Source organism: Podarcis erhardii (assembly GCF_964252035.2).
Source record: "Podarcis erhardii genome assembly, chromosome: 9".
NCBI lineage: Eukaryota > Metazoa > Chordata > Lepidosauria > Squamata > Lacertidae > Podarcis > Podarcis erhardii.
In genome coordinates, this window is record NC_138512.1 from 49,131,561 (window position 1) to 49,156,020 (window position 24,460).

At 43.2% G+C, this 24,460-nt stretch overlaps 1 protein-coding gene across 10 annotated transcripts in view; it reads right to left on the reverse strand.

The window, feature by feature from the left end:
• Positions 1–24,460, reverse strand: part of JADE1 (jade family PHD finger 1) — a 162,746-nt gene that overhangs the window by 44,619 nt on the left and 93,667 nt on the right. For 5 of the 10 annotated variants that reach the window (XM_081876102.1, XM_081876103.1, XM_081876104.1 and 2 more), the window contains one exon: positions 2,872–2,949. In XM_081876102.1, the coding sequence (XP_081732228.1) occupies positions 2,872–2,923 (52 nt within the window). In that variant the 5' untranslated portion in view covers positions 2,924–2,949. Of the gene's footprint in view, positions 1–2,871; positions 2,950–6,245; positions 6,477–12,050; positions 12,295–12,436; positions 12,462–12,525; positions 12,723–15,289; positions 15,571–24,460 lie in introns of those variants that run through there. The other 5 variants (XM_081876101.1, XM_081876108.1, XM_081876107.1 and 2 more) reach the window with 5 other exon arrangements.

Consider the following 24,460-nt stretch of genomic DNA (forward strand, 5'->3'; position numbering starts at 1 on the left):
TCTCTGGAGAACATTTTCCACAAGCTGTAAATTCTAATGTAAAAACCAGTTTTACAACCCACATTTAAAAAATCTAGTAAATAATAAGTCAAGCTGTGATATTGCCAATGTAAGTAATGAATAATGGTTTTTTGTTTTTTTTTATCTAGTTACGTTACTGGACATTGTGTCGTTCACCATTGGCAGTTCTGAAATGTGAGCTACATAATTTTTTTATTTTTTAGTTTTAAAAATGCTATTCATTTAATTTGATGAACATTTGAATTTGTATGTATTTCAACTGTATGTAATAGCCTTTTTTCTATTTTGGTGTGACCTTATTCTTAGCAATTCTATACCCTTGGCCATACAGTGTGATATTTTTTTTACAGAAAGTAGCTTTAATGCTTTATACACTTAAAGTACCTAGGTCTATACAATTATGTGTAACAGCATGTGAGGTGGCCTTGATTTAAACAGTTGACGTTTCTATATTTTTATTTAGTGCCAGTAACTGGTTTTTGCAGTGCCATTCAATGGTACAAGGTACCATTTACCAGAGATTGACATACTGAAATATATTATCATATAATGATAATATATTCAATGTTAAAGACTTCTTTTTTATATGTATGCACAAAGTTTTGCTTTAGTCACTAAACAGTTATTGTTAGAGCTATTAGAAGCACAAGATAGCCTGTTACTGAATTTATTTGTATCAAACCTCAACATGCCAATTCTATTTTTTGACTTGTCCTATAACATGTACATGTTCTAACAGAAAAATAAAATATGATTTAACTACTGAGTTTCCTTATACCAAACCTTAACATGATCATTACTGGTGCCATCACCAGTGAATATTCTCCTATTTTAAATGAAAATTCTCTAATATTCTCATTAATTGAGAATATTCTCGAGAATATTCTCCAAAAGATTATTCTCAAGAATTTAACATCACTACCCATGCCCATGTCACACAAGCAGGAGAAGGGCTCCAAGCAATCTGTAGCACTTTTCCTTTCTATGGAGAGCTATCTGCAGAGCTGATGCCTAGTGTCTTCCTTACATCTGCCCATCAAACTAGACTAGTGGTCAAGAAGGGATATATCCACTGTCTCGTCAGTTTTATTTTCTGCATATTCTCTCTCGTTCCACACATATTTTCTTTTGAACCATGAGGGAAGATCATGAGGGAGAACATGTTGTTTCTTTGGAGGTGAGAAACACAGTATGTGAGGAAGGCCCTCCCTGCTGTCACCTTTGATCCGTACCCTGTCATTCTAGAGGGATTTGCCACCTACTTCACCAGGTCATTATCCTGTTCCTGATGGGAGAAATACGGCACCTAAAAGATATTGACAGAACTGGGCAGTCAGTGATGCAGTCATGTAACTACTTCACCACAGGCCAAACAGAATTCACATTTATCACATTGCTGCAAAGTTACCAAAGAGGCTTGAACACTTATTTAATGAAGCACTCATATGATCACTTCCAGAACACCAGATTCTTATCATGCCATCTTGAAGGTGTGAAGAGGTCTGCAATCCATGTAAAGCTTCCTAAATCTATACATGTCTGGCTAGTTTTATTGTAGGTAATCAGACTTTGCACCAGCTCTAGAACATTTCTTGGGCAGAAAGGAAAATGAGTCTCTAAGGATAGATTCAGGCAACTCATTTCTCTGGGTGATAAGCTCACCCCAGGCAAAACATACAACAACTGATATTTCCCACACATTCTTACAAAGACTTCTCCCAGGGAGGGTCAGTGTTTAAACAGAAGCTTAAACATAAGCTTAAACATAAGTTTAAACATAAGCTTCAAATTATTACAAAAGCATGCAATAGTTAAACCCAAAACCTACAGTCATGAAAAGCTACCTTAAGTTGTCAAACATGACTATAATGTTTACACACAAAGTACATTTTTAAAGTTGAAAAAGTGGACTTCCAAATAATTTGTGTTAAAGAGATATGTTTTTTCAAGACCACAGCTGCTGAACAGAGATAAAAAGAAGCAAGCCCCTACTCACAGGCTTCCAATCTACACTTGTTTTGCAAACATGGCAATGCAAATGTTCAAAATAATATATTACTTTTTATATCTCATTTGTTGGCAAACAGCAGCATTTCAGTTTGAACACAGTGTGGGAGTGGGCCTGAGTCTCCAAATAATAAAAAACTGCAAGGGAATTTTGTATTCCAAAATTGTCTCCCTTCCCCACTACTTGGAAAAAGCTACTGTACCCTTTGTATCATGGTCTCATCACTGTCTACTTTATGAGCCATTTACAAAAGCTCTCACAAACCACTATTTAGGAACCAGTTGCTTAAATTACCCTTTGTACTGCATGTTAGTACTCCACAGGAGTGGGTATCAAAAAACAACATGCACAATAGGTCAACTTTTCCTAGGTGTTAACTTAAGGGGCCTGCTTACACATAAGCAGTGTATAGAAAAACAGGAGTATTATGAACCCCATTCATGATATGCATAAGAAAATGGTGACATAAGCATGACAAGCAGCCTCAAATCAAACTTTGATCCCCTTATTACAACCTGAAGACTTGACAACTTTTACAACTGATGTGGCAAATATTTACTTCAACACTTTAAACCAAAAAATACTTTAATTTGTTTGGGTTTGGGGGTAGAAATGTATTACTGCATGCTGTGTAATCAGCTGTAAAGCCTTGGGATGCCTTACTGCTGTTCACCTATTGAAATCTGTTTGATTTTAGCAAAGCTTTTTCATATTAGCTCTCTACCCAACTGATATGCAAATCACCTTTGTTATTTAAAGTGTCATATGCAAAGTTGTGTGTGTGTGTTTAAATAAACTCATAAACCTAGTGTGATACAAGCACAACAAAAAGGAGCACTTACTGCCATTGTCATCAGAATCCTCACTGCTGCTGGGAAGTCGACCTCGTTTCATGATCTTCCCGGGTAACAGCAGGCAGCCTGTGAAGAAATGCAACAGAAACCAGAAGTTATCAAGTTCTGAATCAAAGAGCTCACAAATGAAAGCAAGTGCCATTAAGTAGCATAAATAAAAGCAGCAAACATCCTGAAGATGTTCAGTTTAGAATGCATCCCATGGGACAGCCAAAAAGAATATCTAAGTTGATTGACAGGGGCCGTCCCTACAATTAGACAGAGCGCAGCAGCTGCCCTAAGCAACATGCTGGGGAGTGGTAGCAAAACCTTGGAGGACAGAGATGGGTGGCTTATGTGGCTTGCCCTGTACCGCCACCTAAGCTAGCCTCCTGCCTTCAGGTACAGTTGAAGACAATGTCCAATCACCAGTTTTGAAAAATAAAACTGCTAGCCCAGCTGACTTCTGGGCATGGACTAGGAATGGGGCACCATACTGTCCTTTGCCTCAGGAAGCAGAATGTCCTGGGCCACCATTGTTGATGGAATCCTCAAGCCAAGCTCACCCCAAGAAGATGTAAGATCTTTTTTATGGCTTTGATATTAGCAAATTTAAAGCAACTGCAACAGAGCATATACTTTGTCCCTATTTAGCCAATATTTATATTGTACAGCACATTTATGAAAAGGTTTTACAGTCGTAGGAGGCATCAAAACAGCAAGACTAATTACAAAGGTCACTGCATCCCTCAACTGAGCAAGCAGTATGCATAGAAATGTTCCCACACTAGCCAATCACTAAGCTCCTATGACAACACAGAAACAGAGACTGTAACTGAACAGTATACCAAACAGAGATTGGATTCACAATGAGCTAACATTTCCTGAGTGGGGATGTGCATGTGAAGATGTGTTGTGGGAGGCTAATTCATAATGCATTAAGACCATAGATACATAAGTTGAGCAAATTATCAACACTACATTCATGCTGGCCACAATCCTAATCCATGTTGAGCCTTTCACATAAGGCTCCCCATGGCAAGAAGTAATTTCATGGCAGAAAGAACAATGCAAGAATCTACCCCACTGAGACACAGAAAAAGGGATATCAAAACTTCTCTCAGTAACGGTACTGCTGCTGTGCGATCTGCTCCCAAATCCTTAGGTTGTTCTGATTTGCAATTCAGGATTTGTTAAAAAGTCAAAGCAGCAAGGCAAGTGGAGAAGTCATCTACACATTTATTCTTTCTTATGGCTGCACTTGCTGTATTTTATTCTGACAGCTATCAGGAATTCCCAGTTTCTATCCTTCACTGAAATAGCCATCAGTGATAAAGATAGGGATTTGTAAAGCCAAAGCATGGGTAATTTAAAAAATATATATATAACGTAAGAAAACATTTGGTCTCTGTTTCTCACTTCCACATTTAGGAGGACACTGCTTAAGGATCTTTTCAGCACATGTGGTAGCAACATCCTATCCATGAACAACACTTTCAGCATTCAGAAGGAGTCAGAATATAGACAAATTTTATAAATGTTTATTTGGTTACCAATGAGTTTGGCAAGGGTACTTACACAGCCTCTCCCTGATAATGACTGAAAACATCAGCACCTGTGTTGGCTTAGCAGCCTGGCCTTATAAACGTTCCAAAACATGTCTAGATCATGACTAACCATTTTCTTAAAAATAATTGAAAAGCTAATAGAACCAGACTGTGGCTAGTCTCATCCTGGACATGTGCTGGAACATTCATGAAGCTGGTTAAAATGACAAAAACCTACTAAATCTGTCCAATGTGTGCTGACATCAGCACACTTAAATGACTACATGAATAAGCCCCGAGAAGTGAAAAACTCTTTATCCTAATAGGTCCCTTCAGCAGAGATGATGCTCCAAAGCATTACATTATGCAATAAATGCAGACTCTCAGTTACAACATAAAAATAGCCAGTGAGTATCCAAGTGCTAAAAGGCCAGGAAAGGGGGGTGATGGGGAGCTAAAAAAGCAGAAACAACGTGACACAACAAGTGAAGCAAAGCATGTTCAGCGTGAATTAAAGTGACAAGTACTCTAGGACATGCATCAAATCTCACGAGGCTTAGTTTGCCATGTTTCAGTTCCAATGACAATGTGGGCTGGCCAAGCCATTAGCAGCAAAATCCCAAGGCACGCCTTCCAGGTGCAGTTTCAGGAATCAGCTGCCAAGCTGATTTGCTTCTAGTTTGGTGCTCAGACACTGAACTGATTAGATGTCATACGAACAGCAACTTCTAATAAGCTGCTCCACTGGCATTTACAACACGGACATCTAGCCAAGTGAAATGTAGAAAGTATGTCTAATTGTAATGGATGTTTAAAAAGAGCAATATGCTTAGATTACAAACCCTTAACAGAGAAGCTGGACTCATAAGACAGAAACCACACTAGAACCCATGGGCCATTTCCCATGGAGTAAACATCACTATAAGCAATCATAGTCCCATTATCTTTAACTCTTAGTTACACTTGTGCTTGCTGCTATGTAACTCCAGGTAAATAGAAATCCCTATTATCAGAAAGTCTGGATATTCAAATATTTGGATGCTGCACAAGCTATAGAGGCAGATAAGGTTAAATTATACAAACTGAATAAAGACCTCACTAAAGACAGCTAATCAGAGGTAGAACTGAGTAGATTTTGTCCAAAGTATGCTAGCCATTTCAGTCTCTTGGAATTGAAATAATGTGTCTCAATGCTATGGACCTAAAGCGTGAAAAAACAGAAATCTACAACCCTTGTTTAACTCATCCACAGATGGTTAAGCACAGGATGCAACCAACGACAAAGGCAGACAAAACATTGCAAGCTGTTTCAAAAATTTAGGGAGTAGCTATGTCCCACTTCTGGGAAAGACTGAAGCATAACATTCTACTGATGAACAGCTCCATTTTCAAAAGGATTGTTAAGCCCTTTCAACCAGGTGGTACAAAAAAACAAATACTGCAGCTAGCATTCACAGAACAGCCAGCTACTGTACATATCTGACCTCCAGCTGTTTTGTAAATATCTAAATTCCAGTAAAAGGTTCTCACGCACAACGTATTAGTAGGTTGCCAACCTTCAAAGATAATTTACATATGATTATATTAAACGAAAAACCTAAACATCACCTCTCAACTTGCAATATTCAAGGCCCATTGTTCAGTGGCAGAGCACACTCCCTACAAGGAAAAGGTCCCAGCTAGGGCTGAGAATGACTTCTCACTGCCAGCCGCCAAAGACACTGGACAGTACAGAGCTATAGAGACCAATAGCCTGACTCAATGCAGAGCAGCTTCTTAAGTGCAGGCCTAATAACTACTGTCTCATGGAAGGGCCGTAGCTCATGGATACTGTACCTGCTTTGCCAGGAACCTGTACCAGGTTCAACCACTGGCATCTCCAGGTTGGGCTATGAGGATCTCCTGCCTGCAACCTTAGAAAGCCTCTGCCAATCAGCACGGCCCACACTGAGCTAGATGGACCAATGGTCTGATTCAGTATAAGCCAGTTTCCTATAGTAGCCACTAAGGTTTCAGTTTCAACCAAGTGAAGCACTGCATTACTCCAAAAGTCTGTAATGCCCTTGTCTGAGATATCATATCTACAGAATGACTTCTTCTTAAGTCAGATGGGTAGAAAGGCATTGGCCGGACATGTATTCTAGCCATTGATGACAGAATTTCTTAATATAAATTGCTCTGCTTTGAGCTGGTTTGTCTTAACATAAAAAAGTGTTTGTTTGTTTGTTTCAGACATGTTAAATTCTAATGACAAGAACAAGCAAATGAATGTCACCCCCAGAGAAGGTGGGGATGAATAAACCACTGAATACTAGTCCCAATGTTTCTTTTTTTAAAAAAACTCTCTTCCTATGGAAAGTTAGCATGTCAAGTAGGTTAAAGTCTAGAGTACTCCTTGGTTTATTTGTTGTACACACAGAGATTTTTAAGTTGGAAAATATTTGTTGCGTAGCCAGCAGCCTGAAGTGGTGCAATACAAGGAAGATTTCTGAATGGGTAATTCAGCTCCCACTGAGCATTTTGAAGATGTTAAATTTTGCATTAGTGCCAAGTTACTGAACTAAGTGCAAAGTGCTAGTTTTGGTGTATACAGCCCTCTACAACTTGGGAGCCAGATACTTTAAAGACTGTCTTATCCTTTATATATGCACTCGATTACTGCACTCTGCAGGTGAGGGCTGATTGCTGATACCATTTTATCAGGAGGCTCATTCCGTTCCACACAATATAGGAAGAGGCTTTAGTGTTGTGGCACCTACCCTTTGGAATTTCCTCCCATTAAATATGAGACAGACACAAACTCTACTATCCCTTTAACACCTTCTCTTCCTCTTCCAACAAGCCTTTTAAGTAGATATCTTTCCAAATCTGTATCTGCGTTGGAATAGTTTTTAGATGTCTTATGGTAGGTCTATTAAATGGAAGAAGGATGGGATGCAAATGTAAGAAATAAATAAAGTATTATTAAATAACTAACAGTGTGCACTGTAAGAATTTGGGAAGCTTTTGCTGAACCAGCAATCATGTATGATGAGACCACCAAACTTGGGTTTAGATAGACCAACTGAGTAAAAGATCAAACAATTCAACAACAATAGTCCAAAATTGTTGCAGGAGTCTGCTATTAAAATTCTCTAGGCTCCTATTCATAGATTTCCCCATTAGAACAGGAGTATTAAGAAAAAAAGGTTTTAACATTTTCTCTGGAGAGTTCCACCTGCTTCCAAGATTGCCAAACATGATAAATAAATAGAAGTGTTTCTTATTTTTTAGAAACAAGTAATTGCAAGCTCAAGAACAAGCTACCTAAACATTTTATCTTTATCACTTAAAAGAGTCAGCATGGATTTTGCAAAGCAAAACTAGAACTCAGAAATAAGGTAGGTAAGAATGAGCCAGTCTATGCTGTGTATTTGAACTTTCAAAAAATTGCTGACACCTTAGCACGGAAAAATAGTTGAAATCCCTAGGCTCTGGAATCAAGTTTCAGTTACCCCTGCATATGGGCATTTTCCAACTGTGTCTCGCATTAATTTCTAAAGAGTCATGGTGGGAAAGGAAATGTCTTTTTTGTAACTCATTGTTTTTTAAAAAATAAGAAGCATGGCCACTTTTCAAAGTGGAGATGAACAGAAGCTTATCCCAGAGACATGTTTGTCTGAAAGGAGTTGTGCCTGAAATCATTAGTGATTTAGGAAATAATGTTAGCCGCTTTGAGACTCCTTAAAGGGAGTGAAAGGCGGGATATCAAATCCAAACTCTTCTTCTTCTTCTATGATTAATGATGTTGCAACATTTGCAAACTATACGTTACTTAGAAGAGCCAGAGAAGAATGATAAGGCTTGTACAACACAGAGGGACTATTTAGCTCAGTGACAGAGCACATGTTTTGCACACAGATAATCCTTCCTATGTTCAATCCCTGGCATCGCCTATTAAAGCTGGGATGAAGAACCAGTGGCTGCACTGCATATGTTGCTGTACTACAACTTCTATCATCCCTCACCACTGGTCATGCTGGCTGAAGCTGGCAAGAGTTGTAGTCCAACAAAACCTGAGGATCTCTGATAGCAATGCTGGAGAAAATCACTGCATGAAATTGTAGGTGAGCTGCTGCCAATCAGAGTAGACAATACAGATGCAATGGACAAACAGTATGATCTGTGTAAGGCAGCAGCCTACATTTCTACAAAACAGCAAATGATTAGCACAAAAAAACTCACACAGGGAAACACTCTAATCAGCCTAAGGAGAGGAGCGTTTGCCTTTTCAAACTTGAATATTTCCATATCACATCCATCCAGAGTTTTCCCTCCCTCCCACCTTTCCCTGCTCAGTTAGCCTGCCCTCCATAGATAAATACAACCAGTGCATAGTTGATTATTTTTTGGTTGCTATATTCCAAAGCTCCCTTCAATTGGCTTTAAAAAACACACACACACACAAAACCCATTATACAAGCCAACAAGTTTAGGGACAGTAACATGCAACTTATTAGCTCAACCCACATTTTGATTCCCCCCCCCCCGGGTCAGTATTGGGAGCATTAACATTACATATTTCTATCCCTTTGTTTCTATTTAACTTCCCTTGAAAATGACAACTTGCTATGGGTTATTACCTAGCTTCTGAGTTGGTCTGGATGATCATATCTCAGCTTAAGAAGTATTTTCCCTGTGCACACCACCTTTACAGAAGCCATGGTTAAACCAGGAAGCCTCTAGTTCAAATACAAATTAAGAAACCATGGTTGCCAACTTTGGAACAAGCCAGCCTTTGAAAACATCTTCAACCCACAGGTTAATATCCTGGTTTGTTCCAAAGTTGTTTTTCCTGGTTTGGGTGACACGAGAACCTGTTTTAATTGATAAGACTTCCTTGTTTGGTTACTCATGCTGCGAAGGGGTTGAGATATGATCATCTGAACACAGCCACACTTTAGCAGATTTTAGGAGGAAAGTAGGGAAAAGCAACCCTAACAACTTCAGTGTAAAAAGACAGTTGAGAAAGTGAATTAAATTACTGTGTTACTATGGAGTTACAATGCTGTATCTATATAAACAATAACATCAACATAGATTCAACAACACACCATGTTCATATTGTAAGATTTAGTTAATCTTGCAGTAACATTTTAGACATTCTCCCATTCTCTCATTTTATAGAGGGTTACCTATTTTCCACTAAACAGAAATGTAGGTATTGCTGTGTAAAATTAAACACAACAAAATAAGATACATTCCATTTTTCACTTTCTAGGTATATCAATATTCAGGAAGTCTTGATATATATTTGCAAAGCTTGATATAGGTTGAACAGCAGCATGTGGAGAAAATGTAGTTTCAAAGTGGCTACAATTATTATTTTAATGGCTGAAGAGAAACAGATTTTTATATGGACATTAAATGTGCATCCCCAGGTCAAAGCTTTTATAACCTGTTTTTCCTTCCAGAGTACTTTTAATGACTTCCATAAACCCCTGGGTAAACAGGATTTATAATTCCAGCTCTGACAGATCATTAACTATAACAGTGTTAACGGGTGCAACTATAATAAACTGCACAGAACCACTACAGAGACAGCACAAGGAGAATGCAAATGTACACCCTAAAGACAGACTGAAGAATTAGTTTTCTCCAAAATAGCCCATGAACTGATATGATACTGGCTGCATCAAGACCTAATTAGAACATCTATGCTAGAGATCATTTCAAATATTATTTTGCATATGTGTTAAGAAGTGTGCCATCTAGTCTTGGGCTACATTTACAGTAAATGAAACTCCTAAAGTCACAGAATAATTGATACACAGGTGTCTTTCAGTTACAGATGGGTAGCCGTGTTGGTCTGCCATAGTCAAAACAAAATAAATTCCTTCCAGTAGCACCTTAAAGACCAACTAAGTCAGTTCTTGGTATGAGCTTTCGTGTGCATGCACACTTCTTCAGATACACTGAAACAGAAGTTTCCAGACCCTTCTATATAGTGAGAAGGTGGGGAGGGGTATTACTCAGAAGGGTGGTGGGAATGGGTGATTGGCAGATAGCTGTGATGAGCCTGTTGACGACTCTTAACGAGAGAAAGTGTTGCATAGTTTTCTTGCATATTCAGTGGGATACGTGGATTGTAGAGGGTTCTTAATTGAGCCGCATGAAATGGAAGTCCATCAACCTCACCAAGAAACTTGCACAGGTACAGACTGATATCTTCTTTCTTACTAAATGCAAGAACCTGGACATTATACCCAAGGGTCTTAGAATTAAGAACCCTCTACAATCCACGTATCCCACTGAATATGCAAGAAAACTATGCAACACTTTCTCTCGTTAAGAGTCGTCAACAGGCTCATCACAGCTATCTGCCAATCACCCATTCCCACCACCCTTCTGAGTAATACCCCTCCCCACCTTCTCACTATATAGAAGGGTCTGGAAACTTCTGTTTCAGTGTATCTGAAGAAGTGTGCATGCACACGAAAGCTCATACCAAGAACTGACTTAGTTGGTCTTTAAGGTGCTACTGGAAGGAATTTGTTTTGTAGGTGTCTTTCAGTTACGCACAACTGACTTCAGTAGATTTTTCTGCTAACTTTGCACCAATGCAGAATATTGTTTTGTTAAAAATTAGTTCAGCATTATATCTGTATAGCTTCTGAAGGCACCATGAAGGGGCCAACCAACCTATTTTGGTTTTAGTAGAGCTCATGTATTCTGGCAGTGATAAAGTGGACAATGCACATCTAGTTTAATCTACCTCTCACCCATCAGATTTATTTAGCAACTTAAGTGTGGAGGAAGATGTTACCAGAATCCATTTCAAAAGGTTCAACTCTGTACAAGCTACTGGAGACAGAGAGCGATCGCTTTCAAAAGCTGCATCTTAGCCATGCTGTGGGAAACAGTTCAATATATTATTACAGTAACAGGCCACCTATTGCAGTGTCCATTTATAAACACTTAACCAAATGGATGCGCAATGCAATTCTATGTATGTTTATTGAGAAATAAGCCCCAGAGATCAATGGAGTTTACTCCTACAAAGAGCATTAACAGGACCAAAGTCTTAAGTGGGTAGGACTCTGGACTAGATCACAGCCATGGTCTCTATTTACGACAGTCACTGACAAATATTATTCATTCAAAGTTGTATTTATCATTATGTATCAAGATGATGTCTTTTAGTATCTTGACAAACAGATTCAAAAATTGTACAGATAACCTGCCATTTAGGAATTACATACTGTATTAAAGATTAGCAGTGGTGGAAAAAGATTTAAACAAACAGGTCACAAACTCAAGAGCAAACTGTTGCATTCAACAACAATCTGTAATAACCTACACCTGTGATCTCAAAACACAGGCAAGAACCCTCACTACATCTATAAGCATGCTCTGAAAGGGGACGGAGGAGCCACCCTTAAACTACCTTGCTTTGAGTGTTGTGAAGACTGTCAATCATGACAGACTATGCATCCTATGATTCATATGGCACATTTTTACTTTGTTCTGCATATCAATTTTAGCAGAAATACAACTTGGTGCATCTGACCTCCCAGAACAATTTGTTGTTGTTCTGCCATGAAACGTGCATAAAATCCTGAGCAGCTAACTTTGTACACTTGGTTTATCGCAAAGATTCACCTCAAGCACAGATTTGGACAGAAAGGACCCCATGGGGGGAGAGAAAGGGGCTTAAACTTTCAACTTGTGCTTTTAAGCTTCTTTTTCCTCATGACAGGTATCCCAACGAAGGCTTGATTTTAGTATCTCCCCCCTCTCTCTCGCGCGCGCGCACACACACGATTATTTCCATCCCATTCTTTCAAGCGCCGCCGTTTTCAGTTTGAGGGCAACAGCTGCTCCGAAGGTACAGCCGCGTCTCCTGAACCCGCCCACTCGCTTCCCCAACCCGTTCAAGGCAGCAGTTCTTTGCCGGCCGCCTTCGCAATCCACCCGGCGAAGGAGGGGCCGCCGGCTCCCGATGGTAGCGGGTGCCACCGCGGACGGCGAGGCGGGGGCAGAAATACCGGGACGGCGCTCGGAAAGGTGAGACGCCGGGGCACCTTCCTGCGCACCAGCCACATCCCCACCGCTCGTCTCTCCACTTGCAACTGACCGGCCCTCCTCGTCGCATCCTCCAGCCTGGCTCCTTCCGCTCCGCCCTCTCTTCCCGGCTGCACCAATCCGCTCAACCCCGGCTGTAAATCAAACTTGGTGCTCCCGGCGCAGCTCTCTCGCTCTCCCTCCCAAATCCACCTCTCGTCGCGCTCAAAGCGGCCACGCAACCCTCCCGGTTGCCTGATTTCCCTCCCCCCTGATCTCCATGTTGTAATGTCTGGGGAAGGAGGGAGGGGAGGTTGAGTGAATCGAGCAGAGAGCCGCCTTGGAGGAGCTGCCTGCCTGCCTGCCTGCCTCCCCCTCCCTCTCTCCTCCCACTCCTCGACAGTTCTGGAAACTGTATCACCTCTTGTCACAGGAAACCATCCAGCAGGCGGTTGCAAACAAACAAACGCCCTCTGGCCCCCACCCGCTGGAGAGAAGGAGAGGGAAAGACACAATACCAATCCCCACCACAAAGGGTGCACTGGAGGAAAGGGCGGGGGGGGGGTCCGAGGTGAAAACCCTCCTACGATTTGAGCAGCTTGCAAAGATTGAAGATGGGAAGTAACACCCCCTCCCCGCCGCCGCAAAAAAATATAACAAGCCTAAGGAGATGGGCGAGCAGAAGAGCACTGTGGCGGCTTTGTCTAATTTCAGCAAGGGGGCACGATCGCCTCAGCTGCATTCCCTCCCTCCCTCCTGCTAGAGGTTGGGAACGGAAGACGGGCCGTTAGGTGGCAATGATGCGGTTATTTGAAAACACCACCACCTACACCCATTTTATTTGCTTTGACGCGGAGAGACAACGGCTCTCCACATCCCCGGAGCCGATCCATACTTCCGCCGGTGTAGGCACCATGTACGCTTCACACACTCCTTGCATTTTCCTGTCAGTCTTAAAGGCGTTGTTCAATAACGCACATTTAACCTATCTGGCGGGTTATTTAGCGGCTATGCTCCCGTATTTCCCGAGTACACTTTGTGACGTTTCTCGAATGCATTCTTACATAACTACCGAGCCTGCTACCAGGTTTTGTCTGGAGCGGAGGGAGAGATTAAGGCGCCAACGCGCACTCGAGGCGGCTTCTGAGAAGCCCAACGGTCCCCGAGCCTCATGAGCCTGCTCCATTTCTGTGCCACTATTGATGCAGAGGGGAATTGAGGGCAGTCTGACCCCTCGACTGCAGTGTTTTGAAAAGTTCGCACCCACCACCTGCGAGCGTTTGCGGCTGCACAGCAACCGTACATGTATTTAAGCTCCCCGCTGCAAAGGGGGAGGATTGGGTGAGATGGCACGAAAAGAATTGGTAAGTTGAGGCTTTTGCTGACGCCGTGCACCTGCCTACCCGCCTGGGCTCCTCCGTCTCCACGCACAGCCCATCGAGAAAGGCCCGCCTCCTTAAGGGGGAGCAGGCGCATGTAGCAAATGAGGCTGTTCTACGAGGATTCGAATCCCAGGGCAACCTTCCACATTCCATCCTTTCCCCGCATTAATCATCCACGCCAGCAGCAGCAGCGTTGAGCACCGAGAGAATCTGCTGCCACCCAGCAGAACAGCAGTCTAACAACAAGCCCCGCCACTACTGCACACACCACACACCCCTTGTTTCCCTGATATCCATAAGCTCACACTTCCTAACACGTGCACTTTTGGGGTCTTACAACTTGCTCCCGCGATCGTAGATAAAAGACAGCACGCTTCGGATTGTTGTTTTAACCAATACAATAAAATTAAAAAAACATGGATCGAGGTGCTTCCCCCACCGCAAAAAATAAAAATAAAATGCTCATCTTCAGGTCTACACAATGCCCCTGCTGCACCAAGTTCAGCATCAATCCTGCAAAATTAAGCTTTATGTCCACCCAACCGTTATAAGCTTTCCGTGGAAAGGAAAACCACAATCCGATCTGTGGAGGGAGGGTGCATTTATTTGGTAAACTGTGTTTTTGCCCTCTGTACACTCCCTGCCCTTGAATTAATGCAATGGATATTTTGAACATGTGGGTGACACGGCGACAGATCCTGGTTCCCTGGCTACCCCTCCCCCCCCTTCCGAGAGATCTATCTAAAAAGGACCTGCGCTCTGCCGCTGCCATCTGTCTCCCAAGTTCTTACAATGCTTTTCACTTTCCGAGTAGGGCTGATCTATCAGCCAGCATGGATGCGCTTTAGGTAGCCTGCCTTCCACCTCACCGACAAAGGAAACTAAACCAAAAGTCTATGGATGCACGAAGAAACAACACTTAAGACACGAAGGGGGGTGGGAACCCCAACAACTCCACAACTGGGTACATTCACCTTTAAAAAGCTCCCGGTTTGGCGAAAAGCAAAGTCTGCAGCGACATAAAAAAAAATGCAGCCAGCCCTTAACTCTCCCCCCCGCCTGCCGCGCGCGCAACCCTTTCGGATCTGCTCTCAAAAGCTCCCAAAATAATCGCCGATTTCCCCTCCTCCCCTCGCCCCCACCCGGTTCCTCCCCAGCAATGTACAAGTTGCTTATGGGATAGTGAAGCTGCAACTCAACTGCCTCCCCTTTTTGCTCCCTATCAAGAAGCAAATCTTTTGGCGCCATATTAATGACGTACTATATTATTTCCACCAGGCAGCGACCTTCGGCATTAAATTGCTCTCTAGCAGCTTCTGGAGAACTCCAAAGCTAAGCAACCAAAAAAGAAAAAAGAAACCCCACCACACATCAAATATGGCTGTGCAAGGCGGCTCGTTCTGCGGCGACGGGCGGAGAGAAGGCGAGCGTAAGGCGCCGCCTGGGCACAGTTACCTGCTGCTGTTGCTGCTGCGATGGTTGCCAGTGAGGTTGGAGTTGCTCTGCACCGAGGGGTCTGTGCTGCCTCATGAGTTCAGACAAGCACTGGAGAGTGGGAGCAGATTGTGGCTCCCTTCAGACACACACGCACACACATATAGAGGGAGAGGGGGGGAGAGAGAGAGAGAGAGAGAGAGAGAGAGAGAGAGAGAGAGAGAGACTCTCGCTCTGACTGACGTTTTTACTTGTTATGGAGGAAGGACTCTGTGAATCAAACTCATTTCTGGGTCACTGCTGCCACAGGGGGGAGCTACTTTAATCCCCTGCCAAAACTAGGGGAAAATAGGGGGGGGAGAGAGAGAGAGAAGAGAGAAACAGGGTGGGGAGGAGGAGGCAAGGAAAGAGAACGAGAGACACTACCGCACTTGGAAACTGTCTGCTTTAACTCCTTGCAGCCCTGAAAGAGCTGAAGATGTCATGCTCCATTTACACTATGCAGGGAGGAGACTCCCTCTGTTCCGAAGGTTCGCATCGAGGGACCTGCCTCTTTGGAAAAGAAGGAGCATTTCACGCAGGGACAGAAGCCAGTGGGTGTTGAAGACGGATCTCACGCGTTCCAAAAATTGTCAAGTTCTTTTAAAGGAGAGGTCTCTCTGGCTTATGCATTGCCTGCCACCTGGGCTTTTGCTTGCTTGCTTTTGCAAAGGACGCACCATAACAAAATGAAATGAATTTTTTTAAAAATAAAAAAATAAAAAATAGGAGAAACATCCAAAGCAGTAATAAGAGAATCAAGAGATGGCTAACAGCCGTGTCATTCTCTGCTTGGGGCGTACCAGAACTGTATGATGCTGGAGACGTTAAAATATTGGGGGGGGGGGGGCTCCTATGCCAGGGGTCCAGTTCTGAACTGGATGACATTCACCTGTCATCCAGCCTTTCACTTTAATGTTGTGGTTATTTATATTTATAAGGATGTATTGATTTTCCTTTTTGTTTTTAAAAGCAGTAAGAATTTTATAAATTATTTCAATTTATCACCCACTCAGCCAAATAATGCTTTCTGCATCAAATGTTTTACAGGTCTATAAGTGTTCATTTCACACACAAACACACTCTCTCTCTCTCTCATATCCTGCACCAGTATCAGCTCAACACGAGGTATTATTAAGGGCATGAAGCAAGATCAGACCTCAAAACAATGTGCCAGATTCCAGTTCTGCATTTGAGTTTGGAACCATCTCCACAGGAAAGCATCACTCTGGTCATGCCCAAAATGGCTTTTCATACATGGCACCAAATGTATATTTAAGTCTCTCTGTGCTGTTTTTGTACAAGTGAAATATTGTTCATGTTAGGTAGAACATGTAAGAGCATCTTTTTTAATATATGGACATTCTAGCCAATATATTCAAATTACAAACAGTGGAAATGCAAAGCATTAGATTTTTTCCATTGTACAGATGGGGAATTTAGATGTAGAGTAATACTCAAGAATGCCCATTGCTAAACTAGAAATAGATTTCAGTTCCCCATGATCCAAGTCCAGCACTCTACACATTGGTTACTTCAAGTCTATAGGTAAATGAAGAGATAAAAAAATATCGGGGGATGGGGGACAACATAATGGTAGGAGCAAAAAACAACAACCCAGTGAGGGTTGAGCTACAGATTGCTGACTGATTGAGGTAGGGAACAGAATACCTATTGTTAGCCACTGTGAGCCCAGCTTTGGCCGGGGAGGGTGGAATACAAATATTATTATTATTATTATTATTATTATTATTATTATTATTATTATTAGAGGCAAACAGTAAACAAAGCACGCTCATGTTGCAGTTCCAACTTGTCATCATGACAAATAGCCTAATACGTCTCTGCTCCATGAATTTGCCTAAAGGTAAAGGACCCCTGACAGTTAAGTCCAGTCACGAACAACTCTGGGGTTGTGGCGCTCATCTCACTTTCCTGGCCGAGGGAGCCGGCGTTTGTCTGCAGACAGTTTTTCCGGGTCATGTGGCCAGCATGATTAAGCCGCTTCTGGCAAAACCAGAGCAGCACACAGAAATGCCATTTACCTCCCACCAGAGCAGTACCTATTTATCTGTTACCTCCGAGGATGTGGACAGGCTGCTTGGACGAGTGAAACCGACCACCTGTCTCCTTGATCCTTGCCCATCCTGGCTGATAAAAGCGAGCCGGGAAGGGCTGGGCGATGGGCTCTGCGGGGTGGTGAATGCTTCCCTCTGTGAGGGAGCCTTCCCAGACCCGCTGAAAGAGGCGGTCATTAAACCGCTTCTTAAAAAAACATCTTTAGACCCGGCCAATTTGGCCAACTATCGCCCAGTCTCAAATCTGCCATTCTTGGGCAAGGTGATTGAGCGGGTGGTTGCTGAACAACTCCAAGCACGCCTGGAGGAAACGGACCATTTGGATCCCTTCCAATCGGGATTCAGGCCTCACCATGGGACTGAAACTGCCTTGGTCGCACTGGTTGATGATCTCCGGCGGGCTAGGGACAAAGGTGAGAGCTGTTTCCTAGTTCTGCTGGATCTCTCAGCGGCCTTTGACACCATCGACCATAACATCCTTCTGGACCGTCTAGAGGGGCTGGGAGCTGGGGGCACTGTCATACAGTGGTTCCGCTCCTTCCTCCTGGGCCGTGTCCAGAAAGTGGTGGTGGGGGGTGAGTGTTCAGACCCCTGGGCTCTCACTTGTGGGGTGCCTCAGGGTTCTGTCCTCTCCCCCATGTTTTTTAATATCTATATGAAGCCGCTGGGAGAGATCATCAGGGGGTTTGGACTGGGTGTTCATCAGTATGCAGATGACACCCAGCTCTACCTCTCCTTTAAATCAGAACCAGTGAAGTCGGTGAAGGTCCTGTGTGAGTGCCTGGAGGCGGTTGGAGGTTGGATGGCGGCTAACAGATTGAGGTTGAATCCTGACAAGACAGAAGTACTGTTTTTGGGGGACAGGAGGCGGGCAGGTGTGGAGGATTCCCTGGTCCTGAATGGGGTAACTGTGCCCCTGAAGGACCAGGTGCGCAGCCTGGGAGTCATTTTGGACTCACAGCTGTCCATGGAGGCGCAGATTAACTCTGTGTCCAGGGCAGCTGTCTACCAGCTCCACCTGGTACGCAGGCTAAGACCCTACCTCCCCGCGGACTGTCTCGCCAGAGTGGTGCATGCTCTTGTTATCTCACGCTTGGACTACTGCAACGCGCTCTACGTGGGGCTACCTTTGAAGGTGACCCGGAAACTACAATTAATCCAGAATGCGGCAGCTAGACTGGTGACTGGGAGTGGCCGCCGGGACCACATAACACCGGTTCTGACAGATCTGCATTGGCTCCCAGTACGTTTCCGAGCACGATTCAAAGTGTTGGTGCTGACCTTTAAAGCCCTAAACGGCCTCGGTCCTGTATACCTGAAGGAGCGTCTCCACCCCCATCGTTCAGCCCGGACACTGAGATCCAGCGCCGAGGGCCTTCTGGCGGTTTCCTCATTGCGAGAAGTGAGGCTACAGGGAACCAGACAGAGGGCCTTCTCGGTAGTGGTGCCCGCCCTGTGGAACGCCCTCCCATCAGATGTCAAAGAGATAAAGAATTACCTGACATTCAGAAGACATCTTAAGGCAGCCCTGTTCAGGGAAGTTTTTAATATGTAATGCTGTACTGTTTTTAACACTGATTGGGAGCCGCCCAGAGTGGCTGGGGAAACTCAGCCAGATGGGCGGGGTATAAATAATAAATTATTATTATTATTATTATTATTATTATTATTATTATTATTATTATTATCTACTTGCTCGAACTGCTAGATTGGCAGGAGCTGGGACCGAACAATGGGAGCTCACCCCGTCGCAGGGATGCGAACCACCGACCTTCCATTCAGCAAGCCCAAGGCTCAGTGGTTTACACCACAGCGCCACCCGCGCACCATGAATTTGCCTAGTCCCCTTCTAAAGCCACCTAAGTGGATGGTCATCACCGTATCTTGCAGCAGCAAATCATTTTCATTTTTGTGTTTCATTGGAAGGCTACATTAAGTTTTCATATTAGCTGTCAACTTTCTCCAAAGCATGCCTAGTTCTAAAAACCACTATCATGTATGCCCCCCTTTTGTTGTCTTGTTTATATCCTAAAAGTGGAAGGATCATTAGGCGTGAGTGATCATGCTCTTCTGAAGTTTACTATACAGCAGAAAGGAGCAGCCAATCATACTAGGACTCAATTTCTTGACTTTAAGAAAGCCGACTTCATAAAACTTAGGGAAGTGCTGGGTGAGATCCCATGGACAGTAATACTAAAAGGAAAGGGAGTTCATGATGGCTGGACGTTTGTTAAGAGGGAGATAGTAAAAGCACAACTTCAGGCAATACCAATGAGACGGAAACATGGAAGGTGCCTAAAGAAGCCAGGGTGGCTATCTAAAGAACTTTTAACTGAGTTAACATTAAAAAAGGATGTGTACAAAAAATGGAAAAGGGGGGAAACCACCAAAGAGGAATTCAAACAAATAGTCAGCACGTGTAGACACAAAGTCAGAAAAGCTAAAGCACAGAATGAACTCAGGCTTGCTAGAGAGGTTAAAAGCAACAAAAAAGGCTTTTATGGGTATGTTCGTAGCAAAAGGAAGAAGAAAGAAACAGTGGGGTCACTCAGAGGAGAAGATGGTGAAATGCAAACAGGGGACACAGAAAGGGCTGAACTCCTCAATGCCTTCTTTGCCTCAGTCTTCTTCGATAAAGGAAACAATGCCCGACCTGAAGAATTTGGAGCAAATGATTCAGCAGAGGAAACACAGCCCAGAATAACTAAGGAGATAGTACAAGAATACTTGGCTAGTTTAGATGTATTCAAGTCTCCAGGGCCAGATGAACTGCATCCAAGAGTATTAAAAGAACTGGCAGATGTGATCTCAGAACCACTGGCAGTCATCTTTGAGAATTCCTGGAGAACAGGCGAAGTCCCGGCAGACTGGAGGGCAAATGTTGACCCTATTTTCAAAAAGGGGGAAAGAGAGGACCCAAATAATTACCGCCCAGTCAGTCTGACATCAATACCAGGGAAGATTCTGGAGCAGATCATTAAGCAAACAGTCTGTGAGCACCTAGAAAGGAATTCTGTGATCACCAATAGTCAGCATGGATTTCTGAAAAATAAGTCATGTCAGACTAACCTGATCTCGTTTTTTGACAGAATTACAAGCCTGGTAGATGAAGGGAACACAGTGGATGTAGCCTACCTTGATTTCAGCAAGGCATTTGACAAGGTGCCCCATGATATTCTTGTAAAGAAGCTGGTAAAATGCGGACTTGACTATGCTACCACTCAGTGGATTTGTAACTGGCTGTCTGACCGAACCCAAAGGGTGCTCATCAATGGTTCCTCTTCATCCTGGAGAAGAGTGACTAGTGGGGTGCCACAGCGTTCTGTCTTGGGCCCGGTCTTATTCAACATCTTTATCAACGACTTGGATGATGGACTCAAGGGCATCCTGATCAAATTTGCAGATGACACCAAACTGGGAGGGGTGGCTAACACCCCAGAGGACAGGATCACACTTCAAAACGACCTTGACAGATTAGAGAACTGGGCCAAAACAAACAAGATGAATTTTAATAGGGAGAAATGTAAAGTATTGCACTTGGGCAAAAAAAATGAGAGGCACAAATACAAGATGGGTGACACCTGGCTTGAGAGCAGTACATGTGAAAAGGATCTAGGAGTCTTGGTTGACCACAAACTTGACATGAGCCAACAGTGTGACGCGGCAGCTAAAAAAGCCAATGCAATTCTGGGCTGCATCAATAGGAGTATAGCATCTAGATCAAGGGAAGTAATAGTGCCACTGTATTCTGCTCTGGTCAGACCTCACCTGGAGTACTGTGTCCAGTTCTGGGCACCACAGTTCAAGAAGGACACTGACAAACTGGAACGTGTCCAGAGGAGGGCAACCAAAATGGTCAAAGGCCTGGAAACGATGCCTTATGAAGAACGGCTAAGGGAGCTGGGCATGTTTAGCCTGGAGAAGAGGAGGTTAAGGGGTGATATGATAGCCATGTTCAAATATATAAAAGGATGTCACATAGAGGAGGGAGAAAGGTTGTTTTCTGCTGCTCCAGAGAAGCGGACACGGAGCAATGGTTCCAAACTACAAGAAAAAAGATTCCACCTAAACATTAGGAAGAACTTTCTGACAGTAAGAGCTGTTCGACAGTGGAATTTGCTGCCAAGGAGTGTGGTGGAGTCTCCTTCTTTGGAGGTCTTTAAGGAGAGGCTTGACAACCATATGTCAGGAGTGCTCTGATGGTGTTTCCTGCTTGGCAGGGGGTTGGACTCGATGGCCCTTGTGGTCTCTTCCAACTCTATGATTCTATGATTCTATGATAAAACAATAGTAGACGAAATCAACTCCTAAACCTTTTAGCCTTTCCTTGTAGAGAAAGTGCTCCAAGCTCCTGATCAGCCTAGAGCTTTATGTTATGCAGGGCCTCAGAGGTTTGGCTTTCTTGGAATGACAGTCAACAGAGATGGTAGTGTCTTTAGAATATAGGATGGAATGGCTCATAGTATTAGCACTCCACAAATCTTGCCTCCCAGTTAGGTTCCCAGGGAGATCACCAAGCCATAGGTTTGGGTCCAGCACAGAGCAAGGCAAACATCTCTATCTCCAACTTCCAAAATGCAGACACAAACTATTGTTTTTCTACCTTAGCAAGGTGATGTTGTTTCCAACAAATTGAGAGGTGGGGAGAGCTACCTCCATTTGTCTCTATGGCTACTGGGCAGCCTCTTTGCACATGTAAATGGTAGCATTTAACCAGACAGCTAAGGAACTGTTCTGACCCATTCGGTGACCTCTTCTACTAGATTCAAAACTTCATTGATGCAGAACCACAAGCCTGGAAGGGACCCACAGATATAACCCAGACTGATCCTCCAATCCCATAACAATTAGCCACCATGGCTTGTAGCCATTGATACATTATCCCTGTCCTAGAACTGAGCTCTATGTTGGTTTGTCATCTAATGCAGGAGGGACAGAGAGGAAGCGCCATGCCATTTTCTCTCACTTTTAACAGTAGCATGAGATATAGAAATTAGCAGCTCAAGATTCTCACAGCATGGAGAAAGGAGAATCCAGCTGCTGTTAAAAGACACAGAAGTAGGGGTTGCTCAAAAAGTAGGCAACCTTAACTCCTGAGATATTTGTATTTTGTTGCTACCATCTGCTAACAGCCCACTAATGAGACACAGTCCACCCAGATATCACTACACCAATATTTCTTGCATTCCAAAATATGGAATGTAAATGCAGAAGTGGCAGGCCTAAGACACGTTTCCTTAATCAATGGATTTACATTTTTCCCTGGGCAAAAGCAGGCATGTGTCTTTTTCAAAGCATCTCTTGCCAAATTAAAGAAGAACGCTCCTCTAGGTTTATCATAATCTCAACATGAAAAAATAAGCTTGCTGGGAGGGAGGAGAGATATTCTAGCATGGTTAACGTGCACTAATTACAGGGTAATGCATCCCCTCTGGCAACCCTTTTACCCATGTGCCAAAAAAGTCACACCTTATTCAGCACTGTGATACCAGAAGGCCTCCAAACGAAGGAAGTTGGGAGCAGCTACACACCTACACACATACACACATGTAGAAAGGGAAGTATGAGCTGTTGTTTGCTCTGTCTCATCTGTGATTCAGCAGAAGAATTGTTCTTTATACATGATAATACGCTAAGTAATTTATCCAAGCATATCATACACCTACACCCTTGCTACACACATTGCAAACTTGTTACACATTCAGAAACCAAATTCATTTTCCCAGTGAAAGCAGGAGCCAGGTCTCTTATTCATCTTTGTAACGTCTAAGACAGTCCTTTATTACGGGTTCAAGTACTGAGACTTCTAGCATTCTATGAGTGTGGCTATTTATGTTAACAAAACACACAAACTACCATGCACAAGAGGGGTGTATCAGCAGGTGCAGGGAACCCCAAGAAATACAAAAATATTTAGGGGGGAAGGAATTTCAATGAGGACTGAGCATACTGAAGTGGGCATGGAATGCTGAGTGGCTGGGTGGTGGGGAGAGAAAACCAGTAGGGAGCAGCAATGAGAAGGATTGTTCTGGAAAAGGGCATTACTGGCTGGAATCTTGGAACAGGAGCACTCCATGCACCCTTTTTATTGGTGGTCTCATTAGTTATTTATTATTGAAATTTATATTCCAGCTTACTATTTTTTAAAATGGTTCAAGGCGGCTGGCTAGTAGATTGAAATTACACTGAGTTTGACAAATGTATAAATGAGATGCAGAAGTCCAAAGCACCTCTTTTCCTGAGCTGTATTAGGATGGCGTGAAATAATATTGAACTTTTGTGACTGCTGAGGGGGAAGGCTCAGTAATAGAATGGTGATAAAGAGTACATCTCCTGTCAAGGAAGTCAAAAGCCACTTCAGTGATGAACTCTTGCTTGAGTCAGAATCGGTCTCAGCAAAGTAAACTATTTTTCAAACAAAACAGAAAACATCCAACCTCAACCTTGATATATTGATTAGATATTCTGTGCATCATCTATGCACATGAAAGTTTTGTGATTGCTCTGCTACCCTGCAAAATGCAAGATACCAGATCACTGCTATAGAGCCTATTTGCATGTAGTATTCACAACAGCTCTATACAAAGGACCAATAAATGCATAAAGGCAGCATGTTGAAGCCCCCTTTTCCTTCCACACCTTAATTAGCTACATGTTATCTGAAGAGGACCTCTATGCTGGAAATCACCAGCTCTCTTTCTACATTCTTCCTTCCCCCCACAAGTGTGACTGTTTGAAGCAGACTCATAGAGAGCTCTTCCTAGTATGTTTGCTTGCTTGCTTGCTTGCTTGCTTGCTTGCTTGCTTGCTTGCTTGCTTGTACCCTGATTTCCCAAGGAATACATGAGGCTCTGCACTTCAAGTGTTTGCCTTCCAACCTTATGGAGGTGAAGCTACTGCACTAGTTCCTGTCCCACATGTTTACTTAAAAATGGGTTAAAAATGCATTAAGAAGACTATTGTCTTACCAAGTTTGTAAGGTCAGCTGGGATGTCTGGTTGGTGAGATATTGAGAAGATCAACCCAGTGTGTTTTGTTCGTAATTAAAGGCAGGATTGCTATTTCAGCTCAGGAC